Source organism: Zootoca vivipara, chromosome 12 (genome assembly GCF_965207765.1).
Source record: "Zootoca vivipara chromosome 12, rZooViv2.hap1.1, whole genome shotgun sequence".
Taxonomy (NCBI): domain Eukaryota; kingdom Metazoa; phylum Chordata; class Lepidosauria; order Squamata; family Lacertidae; genus Zootoca; species Zootoca vivipara.
Window position 1 is genome coordinate 28,833,729 of NC_142595.1, and position 18,078 is coordinate 28,851,806.

Sequence of the window (18,078 nt, forward strand, 5' to 3'; positions counted from 1 at the left end):
GGAAAACAAAATGCTGTCTCTATTATCACCCCACATCTTCGAATTCCACTATACTAATGACAAACAGCAGTGAAACTTGGAAGCTTAGTTACTGCTTCATTAACTTCCGTTAGCATGGAGCATCTTGTGCTCCGGGAGATGGTGACAAATCTGCTGTTGTATAGCACAGCAAGGGAGAGTAGAGTTTGGAATTACCCAAGACAAGGGAAACCAACAAACAAAGAAACCACAAGAAATAGTATATGACATTTTTTTTATTAAAAAATATTTCAAGATCCCTCTCCACACAGTGCTCTTCTCTCCCTCACACAGTCAACATTCTGATAATACTTCTTACATTCTTGATCAACCCACAGATTAAGAAAAAGTGGACACTTCAAGACTGAGAGTAAAATGCACGTGCTTTGTAAGGGGAAGAGCCTTGTTTTGATTTCCAGTACCTCTAGTCAAAATGAAGTCAGGGAGCCTCAGTTTCAAATCCTTGCCAGAGTAACTAATGCTGGGTTAGGTGGTCTACTCCATTACATACAACTCATCACACTCAAGTTGAATGAAGGGCTGCCTATAAGGATCACTTATGAGCATTATAGATTACCATTGGTTGTAAAACAACAAAAATGAGATAACTAAACCTTTCAAAATTGGATTTTGTAAAGAAATAAATGGTGCTTATATAAGTATGTTGAAAATATCCTACATCTCTATATATCTGCCAAATATGGTAGACATCATTTTAAAAAACAAATTAGCAGAAACTTTGTGGTTCCCCACATTCAAAGGGTGTGTCAAAGTTTTCATTCACATGCCAGTGCAGGATTTCTAGTCAACAGTTTTCTCAATGCATTCTGGACATCCTTGTTCCTCAGGCTATATATAATAGGATTGACCATCGGTGTCCCAACTATATAGAGCACAGAAAAGACTTTGCTTAAGTTGGGATACCAAGTTGTCGTAGGTACACCATACACCACCATCAGTGTCCCATAGAACACTGTAACCACAATGAGATGTGAGGAGCAGGTGGAAAAGGCTTTCTGTTTGCTTTTGGCAGATGGGATCTTGAGGATGGTGGAGATGATTTTACAGTATGACAGAATGGTAAGAAGGAATGGAGAGAAGGATACAAGAGAAGCAATAATGAAAGAAAGGATTCTCACCAGTCGTGTGTCTCCACAGGCAAGTTTAACCACAGGTGCCAAATCACAGAAGAAATGATCGATCTTATTAGAGGCACAGAAAGGCAGCACAGAAACCATTGGCATGGTGACAAATAAGGAAATAAACCCACCAACCCATGACCCTATCGCTAGCTGAATGCAAACTCTGAAGTTCATTAAGTTTCCATAATGCAGTGGCTGGCATATGGCTACGTAGCGATCATAGGACATTGCTGCTAGAAGAAAACACTCGGTAACTGCCAGGGAGCCAAAGATGTAAAACTGGAGGAGACAAGCTGAGAAGGAAATGGCCTCATGGGCAGTCAGTAATGTTTTCAGCATTTTTGGAACCACACTAGTGGTGTACCATATTTCCAAGAAAGAGAGGTTTCCCAGGAAGAAGTACATGGGGGTATGAAGGCTGTGGTCAGTCAACACAACCACTGTGATCATTATATTCCCCATTAATGTTACTATGTAGACCACAAGAAATATCACAAATGTAGGGGTTCTTAGCTTACGAAGGTTCCCAAATCCCAGGAGAATAAATTCTGTGATCACTGTTTGATTTGGACTTGCATTTCCACCTGAAAAACAGACACACAGTTGATGAGGAAGAGGAAGACAAGCAGAGCAGGGTATCTGTTTAACATAATCTGAATAATTTGGCTCCCTATAATCAAATGGAATGTACAATCATATTGAGCAATATGAAAACTTCTTTCCTGTTAACTCTCTTCATAAGCCATTTGCACATTTAGTTATGTAGGGAACTCACCTCCATTGTTCTTCTGGTGAGTGTCAGCTGGGCTACTTCTAAGAAGTATTTCCTAGTATGAATTTTGCACATTTGTACATTCTGCAAAATTTAAATATTTGAATATGTAGAGCAGGGGTAGCCAACATGGTGCTTTCTGCTGTTGTTGGATCACAACTCCCATCATCCTGACCACTGACCATCCTGGCAGGGGGTGATGGCAAATTAGCTATCCTTAATATAGAGGCTATAATCTTTGATTCCTCAAACTTTCCCAGAACCATTGGACAAAATTCATAGACTGGATAGTATCCCAAGGGTCATGTAGTCCAGCCCCTCACAATGCAGGAATCTCAACTAAAGCATCCATGACAGATGGTCATCCAACCTCTGCTTAAAAATCTCAAATGAAAGAAAGTCTACCACTTTCCGAGAGAGTCTGTTCCTGTGTCAAACAGCTCTTACCATCAGAAAGTTATTCCTTATATTTAGTCGAAATCTCATTTTTTTGGAACTCGAAGTCATTGGTTTTGGTCCTACTCTGTGGAGCAGGGGAAAATGAGCTTCTCCACCTTCCATGTGGCAACCTTTGAGATACTTGAGGATGGCTATCATATCTCCTCTCTGTCTCCTCTTTTCCAGGTTAAACATATCCAACTCCCTCAAGCATTCGTCATAAGGCTTGGTTTCCAGACCCTTGATCTTCTTAGTTGCCCTCCTCTGCACATGTTCTAATTGTTATACTGTATTATATATATATATATATATATATATATATATATATATATATATATATATATATAAAACCAAGTCTCTGGTGCTCTGTCATTCAAACGGAAACTAGACCTGATTGTGCAGGGAACTTGCTGCTCTCCTGATGTTGTGGATCCACTCACGGTGACCGCTTCCCAGACCAGATTTCAATGGCTCTACTTAGCATGACTAGGGGAACAATTCTATGCACAGGAAGCTTGTGTGAAGCAAGCCAAAAAAGTACTTCAGATCCAAACTCTGTTCAGGGGCAGGGCTACCTCTGGCTGAGCCAGCCTAAATATGACAGGAGGGAAAGACGCCTTTAAAATGTGTTTTGATTTATACCGCCCATTTTGCTGGCTTGCTGGCTTAACGTACACATGACTGAGCTGAAAGGGTTTAAAATCCAGCCTAAGTCTCCCTTCCCTCTGGTCCTCCCCCCCCATCTGTTTCAGAGCTCATGCCAATTTAAGATTCGCCAGGCTCAACTCTGATGACTGGATCCCAGCTTAGATGAGATAAGGAGGGGGAGATAAGCTGGTGTAGCCTGGCTGTTCTGGGAACCTCCCAGCTCAACCAGAGATCTGCTGGATCCTAACTCCACTCATGCTGGTGGATCTTGCTGTAGAATTGAGTCTGGATCCAACTTAAAGTTTGTCTTTTTAAAATATTTAAAGGAAAGGCAGCTAAATAAATGAATTTTGTTTTACCTTTCAACACATTGTCTTCTAAATGCATCTTGCAGGTCTTGGTTATATATCTATCACAGGGTATTTCAGATTCCCATATATATATATATCCCCCAATTGGGGAAAACTAGTTCCCGTGGTGCTTTATTCTGAGAGAGTAGCTAAAATAATGCCTTCTTGGCAAACCAATAAATAAGCAAATTGTTGAACTAATTAGTAGCAAAATATTTATATTTAGCAGTGCCGTAGTAATTTGATTGCATGAACAATAGGGATTAATTTGTATCAATAGCCTATTTCCAGTTGGGAATATTTGCTTATGAGTCAGGTCAAAGTTCTGGTAGCTAAAAAATAAGAGAGAACAAAATGGACCCCCCCCCCTTTTGAAATGGCACAGTCAACATTGTGACAATCAGAGAGCATAATTGCCTTTAAATCTGTAGCTATACAGTTTTAACGTATGGTATTTGTATATAAGCGTGAAGACATATCGGAATGTTGTTATTCCTATATCTGCATTTGATAAAAGCAGACACACACACACACACACACACACACCAACAACCTAGAATTCACTAGGTTGAAGCAATGAGCAGACACACTGAGTGAGCTTTGACACCTAAGAAGTTGGTGGGTCATCTCAGATATGAATGGAACAGAGAGTAAGAGAACAATCCTTACCACCTTTTGGATGGTTTGGATAAATCTTATTTATTATAGTAACAGGGCACAGCTGTTGCATTACTTTGCAACAGCCTTGGCAGACATATAAAATATGTGAGAATGGTATGATTTTTGTAGTTATATTAATATTTTAAATGCATCCCCATTTTAGCTTCTTTTCAGCTTATTTCCTATATTTGTAGTTCTTCTGTGAAATATATATCTTCTTTTCAGCTTATATCCTATATTTGTAGTTCTTCTGTGAAGTATAAGATACAGTAGTCACTTATATTATTTATGTCTACTATCCATCAACATGTGATCCATACAACATGTATTTTTAATCTTTTGTTGGAAGCTGCCCAGAGTGGCTGGGGAAACCCAGCCAGATGTGTAGAAATTATTATTATTATTATTATTATTATTATTATTATTATTATTATTATTAACTCCTAGAGGCCATGGTGGCTTCAGCTCCCACAATAAAATATTTAAGGGGGCCAGGCCCCCACAAAGTTGATGGCATTCCCATTCAAATGGTGTGTGTGTGGACTAACAACATACGAGGCAAATCAAAACAAAACCTTGCTGCAAAGTGGGAAAAATATAAAATATATATGGAAAAATATTGTAAAGGAATATCACCTGTATTAATATTGGATTAAAATCCAAAAAGGCGGGGAGAAAAACAAATTTTTGAGAGTAAAATATTGGTGCACTAAGAAATAAGAACGAATTTGATAATTGATTTAGATAAAGGTGCTGTGTTATGTACGTTCAAGGTTAAGACGAATAAATGCATCGAGGAAAGGCAGGAAGTCTGAAGATTAAATTAAAATTAAATATAAGAACTATCTATTAGGCCCATCTTCCTAACCCATTTCTTACTCAATAAAGATATAAAGAAAGAAAAGAATACAAACCTTAATAATAAACAACAAAACGAATTGACCAAAAGATTACTTTATTGAAGTGGATGACATTAAAATAGCAAAGACTATGGAATATTAGGTATAACAAGGAAACTTGGATGAATTAGGTGAGAGAGGGAAAGGTAGATGGGCGGGGAGGGGGGAGGGAAAGTGAGGGTTGGGGGTAACAATTATTTTTTATTTAATTGATGGACATATTGCATATTCAGATCTTGAGCTTTCTTTTTTTTCCTTTTGTATTTTTTGTGTTTTTTAGTTTTTTCAATTGTTGTAATTTGTATTAACATTGTAATTCTGTATTGTTTTATGTGTTGCTTCTGGTACGTGAAATTTCAATAAAGTCTTTTCCAAAAAAAAGAAAAAACAAAAAAAAACAAATGGTGTGTGTGTGTACTGTGTCATGTGATCAATTTTGCAGGGCAGGGCTTACCTGGGCCCCCACAATATTTTATTCAAGTCGGCACACCTGATGTGATCTGCTAGTTCTACCCTGTTGTGGTTGCTTTATTGATTTATAAACTAAGTGCAAAATTACTAAAGCACATTTTAAAGAAGGAGACATGATTGAATTTTTGGGGCTCCTTTAGGAGGGAGGTATATACAGTACATTTAATACACAAATAAATACATTCATCTGTCTCCAGACTGAGGCCTTGTATTTCTGGTGTCTGATCCTTCCTGTAAGTCCCCAGAAACATTTACATTCTATAATTTCCTATCAAACTAGGTGCACAAGGGGAAAAATACCCCTTTCAGTTGTGGCAAACATGTTTTCTTGTGCAATTTCTCAGGGAATTCCCAATTTTGAATTTTTGATGCCATTCATTATCATGAGCAGTGCAATTAGTTGTTGCATTGTCAAAAATAAAAAGCAAACGAACAAGCCAAAAATTCATCTATGTAGTTGTAGTTACATTTATTATCGTGATGAGTATTATAATTAACTGCTGCTTGACAAAACAAAAAACAAAAAAGGAACTTAGCTGTGGCAGATGCCATAAGTATATCCCCTAGCACTTAGAGGAAGAGCTAGCAACTAAAATGAGGCATTTATTCATCAGTATGATCCTCAGGTCCTTCTGTTTGCAATTGCAGACTTAAGGACTGTTTGAATGTTCAAATTAGGCCATTGTAATCTTGCAGCATGTTTATAGACATCAAGAATCTGCATGTAGATGGGAAAAATGAACTTGTGCTGGGGATAATGGTTCTGTTGGTGTTATGGATGCTCATACTGCTCCCTCACATGACATGCAAGGCCCACACTCTTAAATGCAAGGTCTGGTATCCGCACCCTCCATTCCACAAGTATCATCAGTCAGGAGACCTCCTCATTGGTGCTGTTGTTTCCCATGGTGGCTTCATCTCCTTCTCACCAGATTTCACGAAGGAACCTCCACAGCCACTGAAGGAAGAATTTTTGTAAGGGTTTACTTTTTTACTTACCCGTAATATTGGCTTCATTTATCTTAGAAGTAGAATGATTGGTGGTAAGCAAGCCTGATGCCCTTTTAAAGGGTCTTGTGGGAGGAGGGATTATTTGGTTGTCTTTGGTTTTGGTTTTCTTATGTATTCTGGGTTTTTTTAATATTGTGATTATATGTGATATTGATGATAAATTGTAGAATATCCTTCTGATACAAAATGGAACTCTCATTCTAGAGTGTTGCCTAAGAATTACCAGCATATTGTGGCCTTGGTCTTCGCAGTGAAGGAGATTAATGAAAACTCTCAGATCTTACCCAATGTTACCTTGGGCTTCCACATCTATGACAACTATTACAATGCTATGTGGACCTACTATTCTACAATGCTGCTCATATACAGTTTGGAGAGATTTTCCCCAAACTACAACTGTGATCTACGTAATAAGCTAACTGCAGTAATTGGTGGTCTGGATTCCCAAATTTCTTCAAATATGGCCATTTTCTTGGATATGCACAAGATTCCACAGGTAAGATATGAAAATAAGAGTATGACAAGTTTGCAATTCCTTCACAACTCCTTAGTCGTAGTCGGGTGCAATGGATGCGTTTGAAGGAAACAAATGAACCTTATCTTACGTGTTAGTGTCATCTGTGAAAGAGGGGTGTTATAGTTTTATTTAATTTTTCTTCTCATTTTTATTGTGCATTTTGTGTTTTGTACATGTATTTTTATGCAGTGAACCAGCCTGAGAGCTTCAGATGAAGGGTGGCATACGAATTTAAATCAACATCACTCTAATCATTTCTAGGTGCTAGCCCTATCCTATGGATGAGAGCAAGTTTGCTACTCTCTTTCTCTTTTATTCTGGAAATAATTGGAGTCTTCCTTCTGGAAGAAGTGACTAAGCAGGATTTCACATGGCAAAAGGGGCCAATCAGATTGGGAAGGTTCCACCCCCCCCCCCATTTTAATGGCAGTGCCATCTGCAACCTCTTATTTTTAAAATCTTCATGCTATTTACCTTCCTACTGTTTGGCAATATGGGACTAGGCATTTGACTATACAGGGTATAAACTGGAATTTCTGGGGTATTGTTAAATTGACGTTAGGTTTTTGTTTGCTTGTTTTTGCCTACTCCACATTACCCTCTACAGATACAGATTAGCTTTATGAATTTGTCTGTTTCATTTCCTAAACTGGTAAGTGGATTTGATCCATCATTAAGCACGGGACGCAGGTGGCGCTTTGGGTTAAACCACAGAGCCTAGGGCTTGCCAATCAGAAGGTAGGCAGTTCGAATCCTCGCAATGGGGCGAGCTCCCATTGTTTGGCCCCAGCTCCTGCCAACCTAGCAATTCGAAAGCACGTCAAAGTGCAAGTAGATAAATAGGTACCATTACAGCGGGAAGGTAAATGGTGTTTCCGTGCGCTGCTCTGGTTTTGCCAGAAGCGGCTTTATCATGATGGCCACATGACCTGGAAGTTGTACACCGGCTCCCTCGGCCAATAACGCGAGATGAGCGCCGCAACCCCAGAGTCGGTCACAACTGGACCTAATTGTCAGGGGTCCCTTTACCCTTTACCTTTAAGCACCCTATGTTTCTATGTTTAGGTATGAGCACTTCTTCCACTGCCAACCAGCTTAGAAGCCTTTGTAACATGTATCAACAGCGGTGGGGTACACCAGTCAAGTCACAAACTCCCAAGGATCCCATTTAATGAGAGATGGGAAACTGCTTCATCCCATGCCATCAAACTGATGTAGTTCAGCTGGGGTGGATTTGCACAGGTTGGTGTTTTCACCAGTCTGCAAAGATTCAACTTGGCTGCACTTAATTATGTTTGGTTATATTTAATAAATATAATCAAAACTGGCCTCCTGATTCTCCCTTCTGGTGTGCAGGAAAACACAGTCTGTATGGCCCTTTCATAGCCTATAAATGCCACATTCTCATTGACTATTAGTACAGTATTTTAAAAGTTCAAAGTACTTAATTACTCTGTTTCACCCTGAGAATGTTTACTGTGAATTGATTCATGAATCTCAAGATTCTTCAGGACGACATTTTATCATAGTGCACCCCGCTCTGTGAATAGCTCTAGGAAAAAAGTAATTTAGGAAACTTCCAAACCAGCTGTTTATTGAGCAGTGATTATTATATATTTGCAGAAAACCTGCATGGAGCTTATACAACATTGCCTGTATTAGAAATATTTATCTCTCATCCTTCTTCATATCACTGAATAAAACTCTGATAATTATTCTAAAAATGCATCACTTGCAGACAGATCATAAAACAACTTTAAATTCGAGACACCTTCATACAGTTCACTAACTTTGCAAGTAACATGGCTGCCAGAGTAGAAATGACATGTGCAAATAGTGCCAATTTCTCTAGCACTAATGGGTAATGAATGGGAGTTTAAACCACCAAAGGTGATTGTTTATCTTCAACCTCATCTTCATATGTATCCTTAGCTAACATACAGCCCTGCTCCGGAGATGAACTATAAAACCCCAGGCCTTTTCTTCTACCAGATGGTCCCTAAGGAAGACCTACAGTATGATGGGATTCTCCATCTGCTTCTGCACTTCAGGTGGACATGGATTGGGACCGTTGTTATGGATACTGACAATGGAGAAAGATTTGTGCAAACTGTGCTTCCAACATTTCCCCAGAAAGGTGTCTGTATTGCCTTCATGGAAAGAATCCCGATTCCAACTTTTATTTCGGAGATTACCAGCATGGTGGCTCGTGGAAAAGAAATAAATGATAAAATAAGAAACAGCAAAGCCAATGTAATTGTGGCTTGCGGGGAGTCTTATTCCTTTCCATTTTTTAGATGGTTGTCATTTCTGTCAAGTGTAGACCACATGGCAAAGAAACCCAAAGGCAAAGTGTGGATAACAACAGCCCAGATAGAGCTCAATTCATTCTCCTATCAAAGGAATTGGGATGTAGAAACTTTCAATGGTGCAATAACCTTCTCATATCAGTTCAATCATGTGTCAGAATTTCAGCAGTTTGCTGAGGGCAGAAACCCTTTCAGCACTTCTAGAGATGGTTTCATCAGGGACTTCTGGCAACATGCTTTTGACTGTGCTTTTCCAAATACAACAGTGGATGAGGTGCCTGAGAATATTTGCACAGGAGAGGAGAAGCTGGCAGACCTTCCATTCATCTATTTTGAAATGAGCATGACTGGCCATAGCTACAGTGTCTACAATGCTGTTTATGTTGTGGCTCATGCATTACATGCCATGTCTTCATCAAGACTGAAAAACAAAGCAATGCTGGATGAAGGGGATCTGAAGCTTCAACATCAACCATATTGGAAGGTAGTTAGCTGAACATCCTCATGGGGTATAGCTAGACTAATTTGAGAAGTAAGCTGCCTCCCTATACTCTTCCAGTCCTTATGGTTGTATCTTCTTTAGCTGTCCTAAAAGCTAGAACCATCGTTTTTAATTTAGCCATCTCTACTTTCTTTTTCGTTGTGTATGTGCTGAGCCCTTAAAGCTTTGTAACCAGTATAGAAACCCACATTTAGAAGCAACGTCTTTTATATTAGAAAAGTTTGCTCCTCCATCTGGCTGCAAAAGTGGTCCAGGCAGGATTGCTTTTGTGTGGGGACAGAAAGACTGGCATGTAGGCACTCCAGTTTCTGATGCTGGAAAATTTCAGCAAAGGGAGAGGGGCAGAGGTATTTAAGGTGATGCTTTCTGCCTCTTTGTTCTCTTTATTTCTGAGCACAGGATTCAACCTGCCCTTCCAGTGTGAGTTTAACTGGTTGCCTTATTTGGGGGCAAGAAGAATTTTTTGTCCTTTTCTGTGATTGGCTTACAGGCATTTCCCCCCTCCTATTCTATACTGTCATGCCAAGCTGCAACAGTTAGTGGTGCATACTGGATATTTATGTTGACAGGTTATGTTGATGATGGGTGGGAAAGGTAGAGACTTGTGGTAGGTAGGGTCTGGAACCTGTGTCTCTCACTCTTGAGGGGGCATGAATGGGTTTCTAAAAAAACTCCTGTGCAAAACAAATTAACAAATGCCCGAATTATGAGACAAATGCAATTTCATGACCCACTTGCAGCATTTTTATAAACCTTTATATTTTCATTCTAGCTCCATCACTTTCTGAGACATACCTCATTTAACAACAGTGCTGGACAGAAGATTTCCTTTGACCAAAATGGGAAGTTAGCAGCTGGATTTGATATCATCAACTATTTATGTGCTTCAAATATATCTAAAGTAAAGATTGGGAAGGTTGATCCTAGGGCCCCTTCAGAACAAAAAATAACCATCAATGAGGATGCCATCACATGGCACAACTGGTTTAACCAGGTAGGATCCAGTTAATAGCAGTTTAGGAATTACTTGTTCCTTGAAGTACTGAATGTCAGTAATGATAGACAAAATTAATTTCCCGAGGTATTGCTCAAATGAAGATACTTTATATGAATTTGTAGAAGTTTATATACTTCTTTTTTTAAAAAAAAAATATTTTTATTAATTTTCCAATTAAAACCAATTATATCACATTCAATATTTCAAATTATACACATATATATATCAATCAAACCGAATGTTATGCCAAATCATCTGAATAATTTATTTTTGGGTTCCCATGCTTCAAGAAATTGGGAATTCCTCGCAACTGTCCACTGCCGTCTTATTTCTAAAGTTCAAATCGTCCTCCAAGCTCATAATATTCCAAATCTTCCCCTTACAGTCACATAGGTGTTTTCCACTTTCATCCGATTGTTCCAGCTGCTGAGATAAATATCAAACGAAGTTTCACAGATGTTCTTTCTCCTGTGTGAGTTAATCAGTCCAGCCTCCCCATAAATCTTCTTAGTGGAGCTCCCTGTTGCGACGAAGTAGCAGCGCCATCTTGAAAGGCTCAAATCACTTTCATTTTCTCTCATAGCCATGAAGATTTACGATTTATTTATCTTTATAGAATTTACAGCTTTTTCAGGCAGGAGACCCAAACATCCAACCATGAACTCTTGGTAAATTAATGGATCTCCTTGCCCTATAGCTGAACTTAGCTTCAGGTCGCTGCTCCAATTTAAAGTGCGTCACAGCTCATAAATCCTCCGAACGCGTCCAGAGCTCCTTCCGTCTGACTAGGGGGGGGCTTTTCTCATCGGCAACTTCACATCTTTAAGAAATATGCTCAGTAACAACAGCTATGAAGTTCAACTCACACAGTCTTTTGCTTCTCTTTCACTCCAAACAAGCCAGGACATCGCGTCCGGGAAGGTACGAGGCAACAATATGAAGAAAAAATAAAAACTTGCTTCCCTTATCGCTCCGTCCCCATCAATCCTTCTTCCAGATGCCGTACATTCTTTAACTCCTCTCACTCAGCAGCTTAAAATTCTCAGCAGTAAACAGCGCTTCTTCCCCTCCTTCTGAAGTATGTCCATAGATTTAAGCCTAATTATCTTCTTTAACCATGGAAATCCCCGCCATGCAGATTAGCGTCCGGGAGTCCTGGCCGTCGTAAGTGCTCAGCCCAAGCTCCCCCCACTCCAAAAACAGTCGGAGTGGGTCTGGGGGCATCGCGGGCCAGCGGCCCCTCTCCGTAACCCCCGGAGAGGGTAGGGGGTTGCCATTTACTCCCCTAGCAACCGCCAAATTCCTTACGAAGGTCAGAGAGATGGAAAACAGGTCCGCCATTCCTGCAGGCGGAAACCGGAACCTCAGAAGTTTATATACTTCATAACATTATGCTTGGCATGGAGAAAATGGATAGAGAACAGTTTTTCCGCCTCTCACATAACATTAGAACCTGTGGATGAAACTGAAGATTCAAGACAGATAAAATAAAGTAATTCACACAGTGCATACTTAGACTATGGAACGAATTCCCACAGGATGGTCACCAACTTGGATGGTTTCAAAGTGGATTGGACGAATTCTTGGAGGTTCAGGCTAAGAATGGCTATTAGTTATGATGACTATGTTCTGCCTCCACAGTCTGAGGCATCTTAATAGCATGGGGTGGAGCGAAAAGTGTTCCTGTTCTCAGGTCCCCCTTGCAGGTTTCCTACAGGTCATTGTGAGAACAGATGCTAGATTAGATGTGCCATTGGCCTGATCCAGCATGCTCTTCTTATGTTCCTATGTGTTTACTTGAGAAATCTTGCATCACGGATGTTTCTTTTCCCTTCTTCTCAAACACATTTCAAAACATCTCCCCCTCTTTTTGTTTAACCACTTAAAATATAAAGAGAGCCAACTCAGAGTTCTGAGGTAAAAAAATACAGTGAGCCTGTAGATAGAATAATAGAATCACAGAATTGTACAGTTGGAAGGCACCACAAGGGTCATCTAGTCCAACCCCCTGCAATGCAGGAATCTTTTGCCCAATGTGGGGTTTGAAGCCATGACCCTGAGATTAAGCATGTCATGTTGTACTGACTGAGCTATCCACAAGGGCGATTAAAAGTTACATCATGAGTCAAAAACTATAAACAAATATGGTGGAATTAAACCGATTTCAACTCATATTTTCATTATTTATCTTAACAATTCTATCAGGTCATGTTCAACAATCCAAACATGAAGCATTAAATCCCAGGAATAACTAGGCAGCCTGTTTAAGACCATAATAACTTGCAAAACTCATTTAACTCTTAACTGATACATAAGCACTAGATGGCATTATAACCAATATATATATATATTCCTCTAATATACACCCACATTCCTGGTACGTTTTACTACTTTTTACTACTTTCCAGCATATTTCCAGCATATTCCAGTCCATTGGTGTAGAAGAAGGACACCACTAGTGGTAATGGTTGAAAGACTGGACAGAGATGGGTAGAACAAGATGAATTTCAAATGTTAATCCTAATTTTCCAGTTTAATAGTGATAATTGGGCATGCTTTTGTGGGACTGGAGTCACATAACATGGTCCCAAGACTTCAAAAGCATGTTAGCATATGATGGAACCATGCAGCCATTCTGATAAATCTGAAAATGAAAAGCCCACCCCAAAGGTTTAAAGGTCATCAAAGTGAAGGTTATTATTTTTTGTCCTATTTGCTTTATGAATTAGACACAACCTATTTCTGAATGCGTGGAAAGATGCCGTCCAGGTTCTAGCAAGAAAGTGAAGGAAGGGAAGCCATTTTGCTGCTACGATTGCATCTCATGTCCAGAAGGAAAGATTTCACATGAGGAGGGTAAGGCCTATATTGTATAGGTTTATTGATAAAATCAATGCAGTCTAGAGGGATAGGTTTGTAAAGACCACTTTAGGTAGAGATAGATAGATTTTCTATATTGCACTTCACCATATGGCTGCAGGGCCATGTAAAATATAATGAAATATGTCAATACAGACTTCTAGAAATCAGTTAAAATATTAATGCAAAATAAACTCACCATAAACTAAAACAACAGTGGATAATCTAAGATAACTAAAGGTACAACAAATTGAACTAACTCTCTCCCCCCCCCAAAAAAAACCCACCTAGAAGAATAGTCATAAGCACATCAGCATTATTTCTCTACATTTTTTTCCCAAAAATTTTTTCCCCAAAAAAATGTTGGCATATTTTGGTAGGGGTTGGTGCTACACAGGACAGCACTGAAAAGGTATGAATTGACATATGATATTTAAATATATGTGCAATAATTTGACCTTGTGTCTGGCGAGGCTCACCACCACGAGGTCTGGTGAGACCTGCTGCCACCACAAGATTCTGTTAGGGTTGATGCTGCCGCGAAGCCCGACAAAACCACTGGCATACATCTGGAAGCCTACACCACACTGGAAGTGCAGTGGAAGTGTAGCCTGGTTCCTTACGCATGTCAGTGGCCACAGCATGCTTCCAGGCCTTGGCAGAGGCCCTGCAGATGTGGTGGTGGAGGAAGCAGGACATCACAGATTGACATAAGAAGCCGGAGCCGCTTCTGTCAACCAGTGTCATCCCATACAAATTGGGACTGTTGGTGGATGTGTCATGTTGGTCTCCTACTAAAAGTGAACCAGAAAATATCACTCTTGGGTCTGGAGAAAACATATGTTCTTCTGCTGTTTTTTCTTGAATGTGATAACATCATAATCTTTGGTTTGTTTGTTTACACAAAGTAACTTGAAACAACTTACAACAACAATGCCACTTCCACACTTGAGTGGGGGCAAATTTCCCACACTCCATGTCCCCCAGGAAAGGAGACTCAAGTGATCTCTTCCTGGAGAGGAATTGTGGGTGGCCCATCTTAATGTGTGGAACAATCATAGAGAGGGGGAACAGGCTTTTAAGCCTTGATCCTCCCTGAATGCTGCAGATTTCTCTTTGGAGAGACCCACCCCCTTCCCATTGCAGTGTAGGCTTGGGTTAGGTGGTCATTTCAGAGCTGATTAGGAATTTGGGAGTGAGCCCATACTTCACCTTGATTTTTCTCTATTTTGCCTACTTCATACTGTTTAGTTTAGTTTAGTTTAATTGTCTGTTAGTCCAGGCAGAAAATACAAGTCAAGAGAGGTGGGATAATTGAGGAAGCCTTGGGTTAAGGGCACTCTTGAGTCACTTTATGCTGCCTTGATTGGGGTCATTGGGTGTGCCCTTTAGGCTGGCATGCACACTGGGGTAAATGCTAACCTGATGGGGCAAGTGTGTGCTTCTCGGGTCACCTACCAAAGATTATTAGAGTTTTCTTTCCAATCTTTTGCTCCAAGCTAACAGGTGTCTCCTGTAGACATATGAAGGAGTAGGAAGTGTCATGTTTCCTTCTGTCTTAGGAAACTTTTCCTCTCAAACTATATTTTGGTTTTGCTAGTTTTAATTTGGTTTTTAGATATATAATCTCAGATAATTCTGCATCCTGAGTCTTCCTTTGGGTATATAGGAAAATACATAATACATAGCTGCCAAGTCTCCCGCTGAAAAATGCGGGATCAGCAGCGGCGCGGCACCAGAAATCGCTTCTACACATGTACAGACATGCGTAGTAGCGACTTTCGGTGCCGCACTACCCATGTATGAGCACCAGAAATCGGGTGGTGCCAGGGCCCAAAATGGAGCCTCCCTGGCAGGTGAGAAATCCAGGGGATTTACGGGATTTTTTTTTCCAATCCAGGCTGCCAGCAGGAAACTTTAAAATATGGGGTTTCCCGCGAAAAACGGGAGACTTGGCAGCTATGACATAACACCTCCCTTAAAATTAGCATTTAACTATGAGTAAAATCTAAAATGTAGGCACCATGAGTATGGAGCTGGCTAAGTGGATCACTGTCCTTAGTCATGAACAATATTTGACGCTTTGTTCCAGATGTATGCAACTATCACAGACAAATCATTATTTGATGTACATTTAATACCTCTGAGAGGAACAGCCATAGATATGTTTATGAGATGAATATAAGATTGACAGAGACTCATTTCTTTTTCAGACATGGGTGACTGCTTTAAATGCCAAGATGAATATTATCCAAACAAAAACCAGGTTGCATGTATCCCCAAGGAAATAAATTTCTTGTCTTATGAAGAACTATTGGGGGTCAGTTTAGCTTCTTTTTCTCTCTTCTCTTCAATTATCACAACTCTGGTATTAGGAATCTTTATAAAGCACCATGACACTCCCATTGTCAAAGCCAACAACCGGGATTTGACCTACACTCTCCTCATCTCCCTCCTGCTCTGCTTTCTTTCTGCCTTGCTATTCATTGGTGAACCTCAGAAGGTGACATGTCTCCTTCGGCAAACTGCTTTTGGCATCATCTTCTCAGTGGCTGTTTCTTCAGTTTTGGGAAAGACTATTATTGTGGTTCTGGCTTTTATGGCCACCAGACCAGGATCAATAATGAAAAAATGGGTGGGGAAAGGACTGGCCTACTCTGTTGTCGTTTCCTGCTCCTTTATTCAAGCAGGCATCTGTACTATCTGGCTGGCAACTTATCCCCCATTCCCAGATGTTGACATGCACTCAATGACAGAAGAAATCATACTAGAATGCAATGAGGGGTCTGTGGCAATGTTCTACTCAGTCATTGGCTACATGGGTTTCCTGGCCACGGTTAGTTTCACAGTGGCTTTCTTTGCCAGGAAGTTACCTGACAGTTTCAATGAAGCCAAGTTCATCACTTTCAGCATGTTGGTCTTCTGCAGTGTTTGGTTATCCTTCATTCCTTCTTATATGAGCACCAAAGGAAAATACATGGTGGCTGTGGAGGTTTTCTGTATCTTAGCATCCAGTGCTGGGTTGCTGGGCTGTATCTTTTCCCCAAAATGTTATCTAATTTTGTTGAGGCCAGAGCTGAACAATAGGGAACAGCTAATAAGACAAAATGTTTGTTGAATGTGTCCATGAATTCTTCTGTAATCTGCAGTGCCCAGCACAATATGTGTATGTTCTAGAATATTTCTAGATTTTTTCCTTGCAGCATTTGTTGTATGTAAATTTTCTTTGCAGCTCTCCAAACACACTCTAACAGTTTGTTACTGGATCTTGTCATATGTACATCCATGCCCATGAACCCATATCTGAGATGCATAAGACCTTTATTCTTTTTAGTGTGCGTTGTTGTTTCCTTTATTGTGGGTTACGGCTTGTTCCAGTAGTTATATAGAAAGAACATGTGATGAACCTCTTTCTCGTGCAGGTAAGATTCACATTCTATTGTCTGAGCTTGACAGTCCCTCCCCTTACCTGGCTAGTTCCCTGGCAACACCTCCCCAGGCGGGATTAGATGATTGGCTGGGGTAGGCGGAGACCACAGGTATCCAGCCTGGGAAGGTAGTGCCACTTCTGAACTACCAGGGAGTCACTCTGGGGATCCAGGGGGCTGTGTGCAACCACGCAAAAGTCGTCCCCCATTTAATGTGGGGAGCGGTCATTTTGAACAACCTTCTGAGAGGCATGTATCAGTCCCTCTCTGTCCATCCAAGGAATGAAGAAGCACTGTCAAACTTCAAGGAAACATTTCAGACAGGTAAAACCACCCAAGGAATGTGTAAAGCAACACTGGTATATGATGTGGCCAAGGGAAAGCCTTAATAGAGAGGAGTAGAGGGATCACCCTTAGCCCTCAGGTCTGAGGTGCACCACCCCTGTTCTAAGAAGTCATCCATAATTTGTAATAGCCAGGTGAACTTTGCTTGCCTTTTGTGCTCATTGTCACAACTACAAAGATGAATACAGTGGTGCCTTGACTTACAAATCTAATCCGTTCCGAAGGCACCTTCGTAGGTCGAAAAATTCGTAAGTCGAAAAGTGCCATTGGAAATGTGATTTCCCATAGGAATGCATTGGAAACGGAAAAATTCGTAAGTTGAAGCAACCCCATCTAAAAATTCATAAGTCGAAAAAAACCGCCACAGCTTCTGTTCGGATATCTAGGAATTCATAAGCGTCCGGCCATTTGCCCCATTCGTAAGTCAAAAAATTTGGTTGTCGAGTCATTCGTAAGTCGAGGTATCACTGTAATACAATTCATAGGATCCCCAAATCTTCACTAGCAAGGAAGTTTCTTGGACAACCCATTTGGCTGTAATTTATATTGTAACAGTTGCTTATTGAGCCAATAAACTAATTCCAATATCTGACAGAACTTGCATGCTTTTTGGTAACCTCTTCTAAATCAAGGTAGCAAGATGTGATGCATTTCCCCTTCCTATTCCCTGGCTAAGTTTCACCACCAGATGTGGCCAAAGCATCTACAATTC

General features: G+C 40.3%; 3 protein-coding genes across 3 annotated transcripts; 2 read left to right on the plus strand and 1 right to left on the minus strand.

Moving 5' to 3' along the window:
• Window positions 1-794: 794 nt before the first annotated feature.
• Window positions 795-3,405, minus strand: LOC118077956 (olfactory receptor 6F1-like). Its single transcript, XM_035101675.3, has 2 exons — window positions 3,378-3,405; window positions 795-1,744 (listed from the first exon to the last, which is right to left on the minus strand). The coding sequence occupies exons 1-2, from the start codon at window positions 3,403-3,405 to the stop codon at window positions 795-797; spliced, it is 978 nt and encodes a 325-aa protein (XP_034957566.1).
• A 3,026-nt stretch (window positions 3,406-6,431) lies between these two features.
• LOC148683873 (vomeronasal type-2 receptor 26-like) lies at window positions 6,432-10,746 on the plus strand. Its single transcript, XM_088654608.1, has 5 exons — window positions 6,432-6,441; window positions 6,577-6,905; window positions 7,534-7,578; window positions 8,859-9,719; window positions 10,510-10,746. Exons 1-5 carry the CDS (start codon window positions 6,432-6,434, stop codon window positions 10,744-10,746), a joined length of 1,482 nt encoding a protein of 493 aa, XP_088510734.1.
• Window positions 10,747-15,808: 5,062 nt separating this feature from the next.
• Window positions 15,809-16,711, plus strand: LOC118077957 (vomeronasal type-2 receptor 26-like). Its single transcript, XM_035101677.3, has one exon. The coding sequence runs from the start codon at window positions 15,809-15,811 to the stop codon at window positions 16,709-16,711; it is 903 nt and encodes a 300-aa protein (XP_034957568.3).
• Window positions 16,712-18,078: the final 1,367 nt, after the last annotated feature.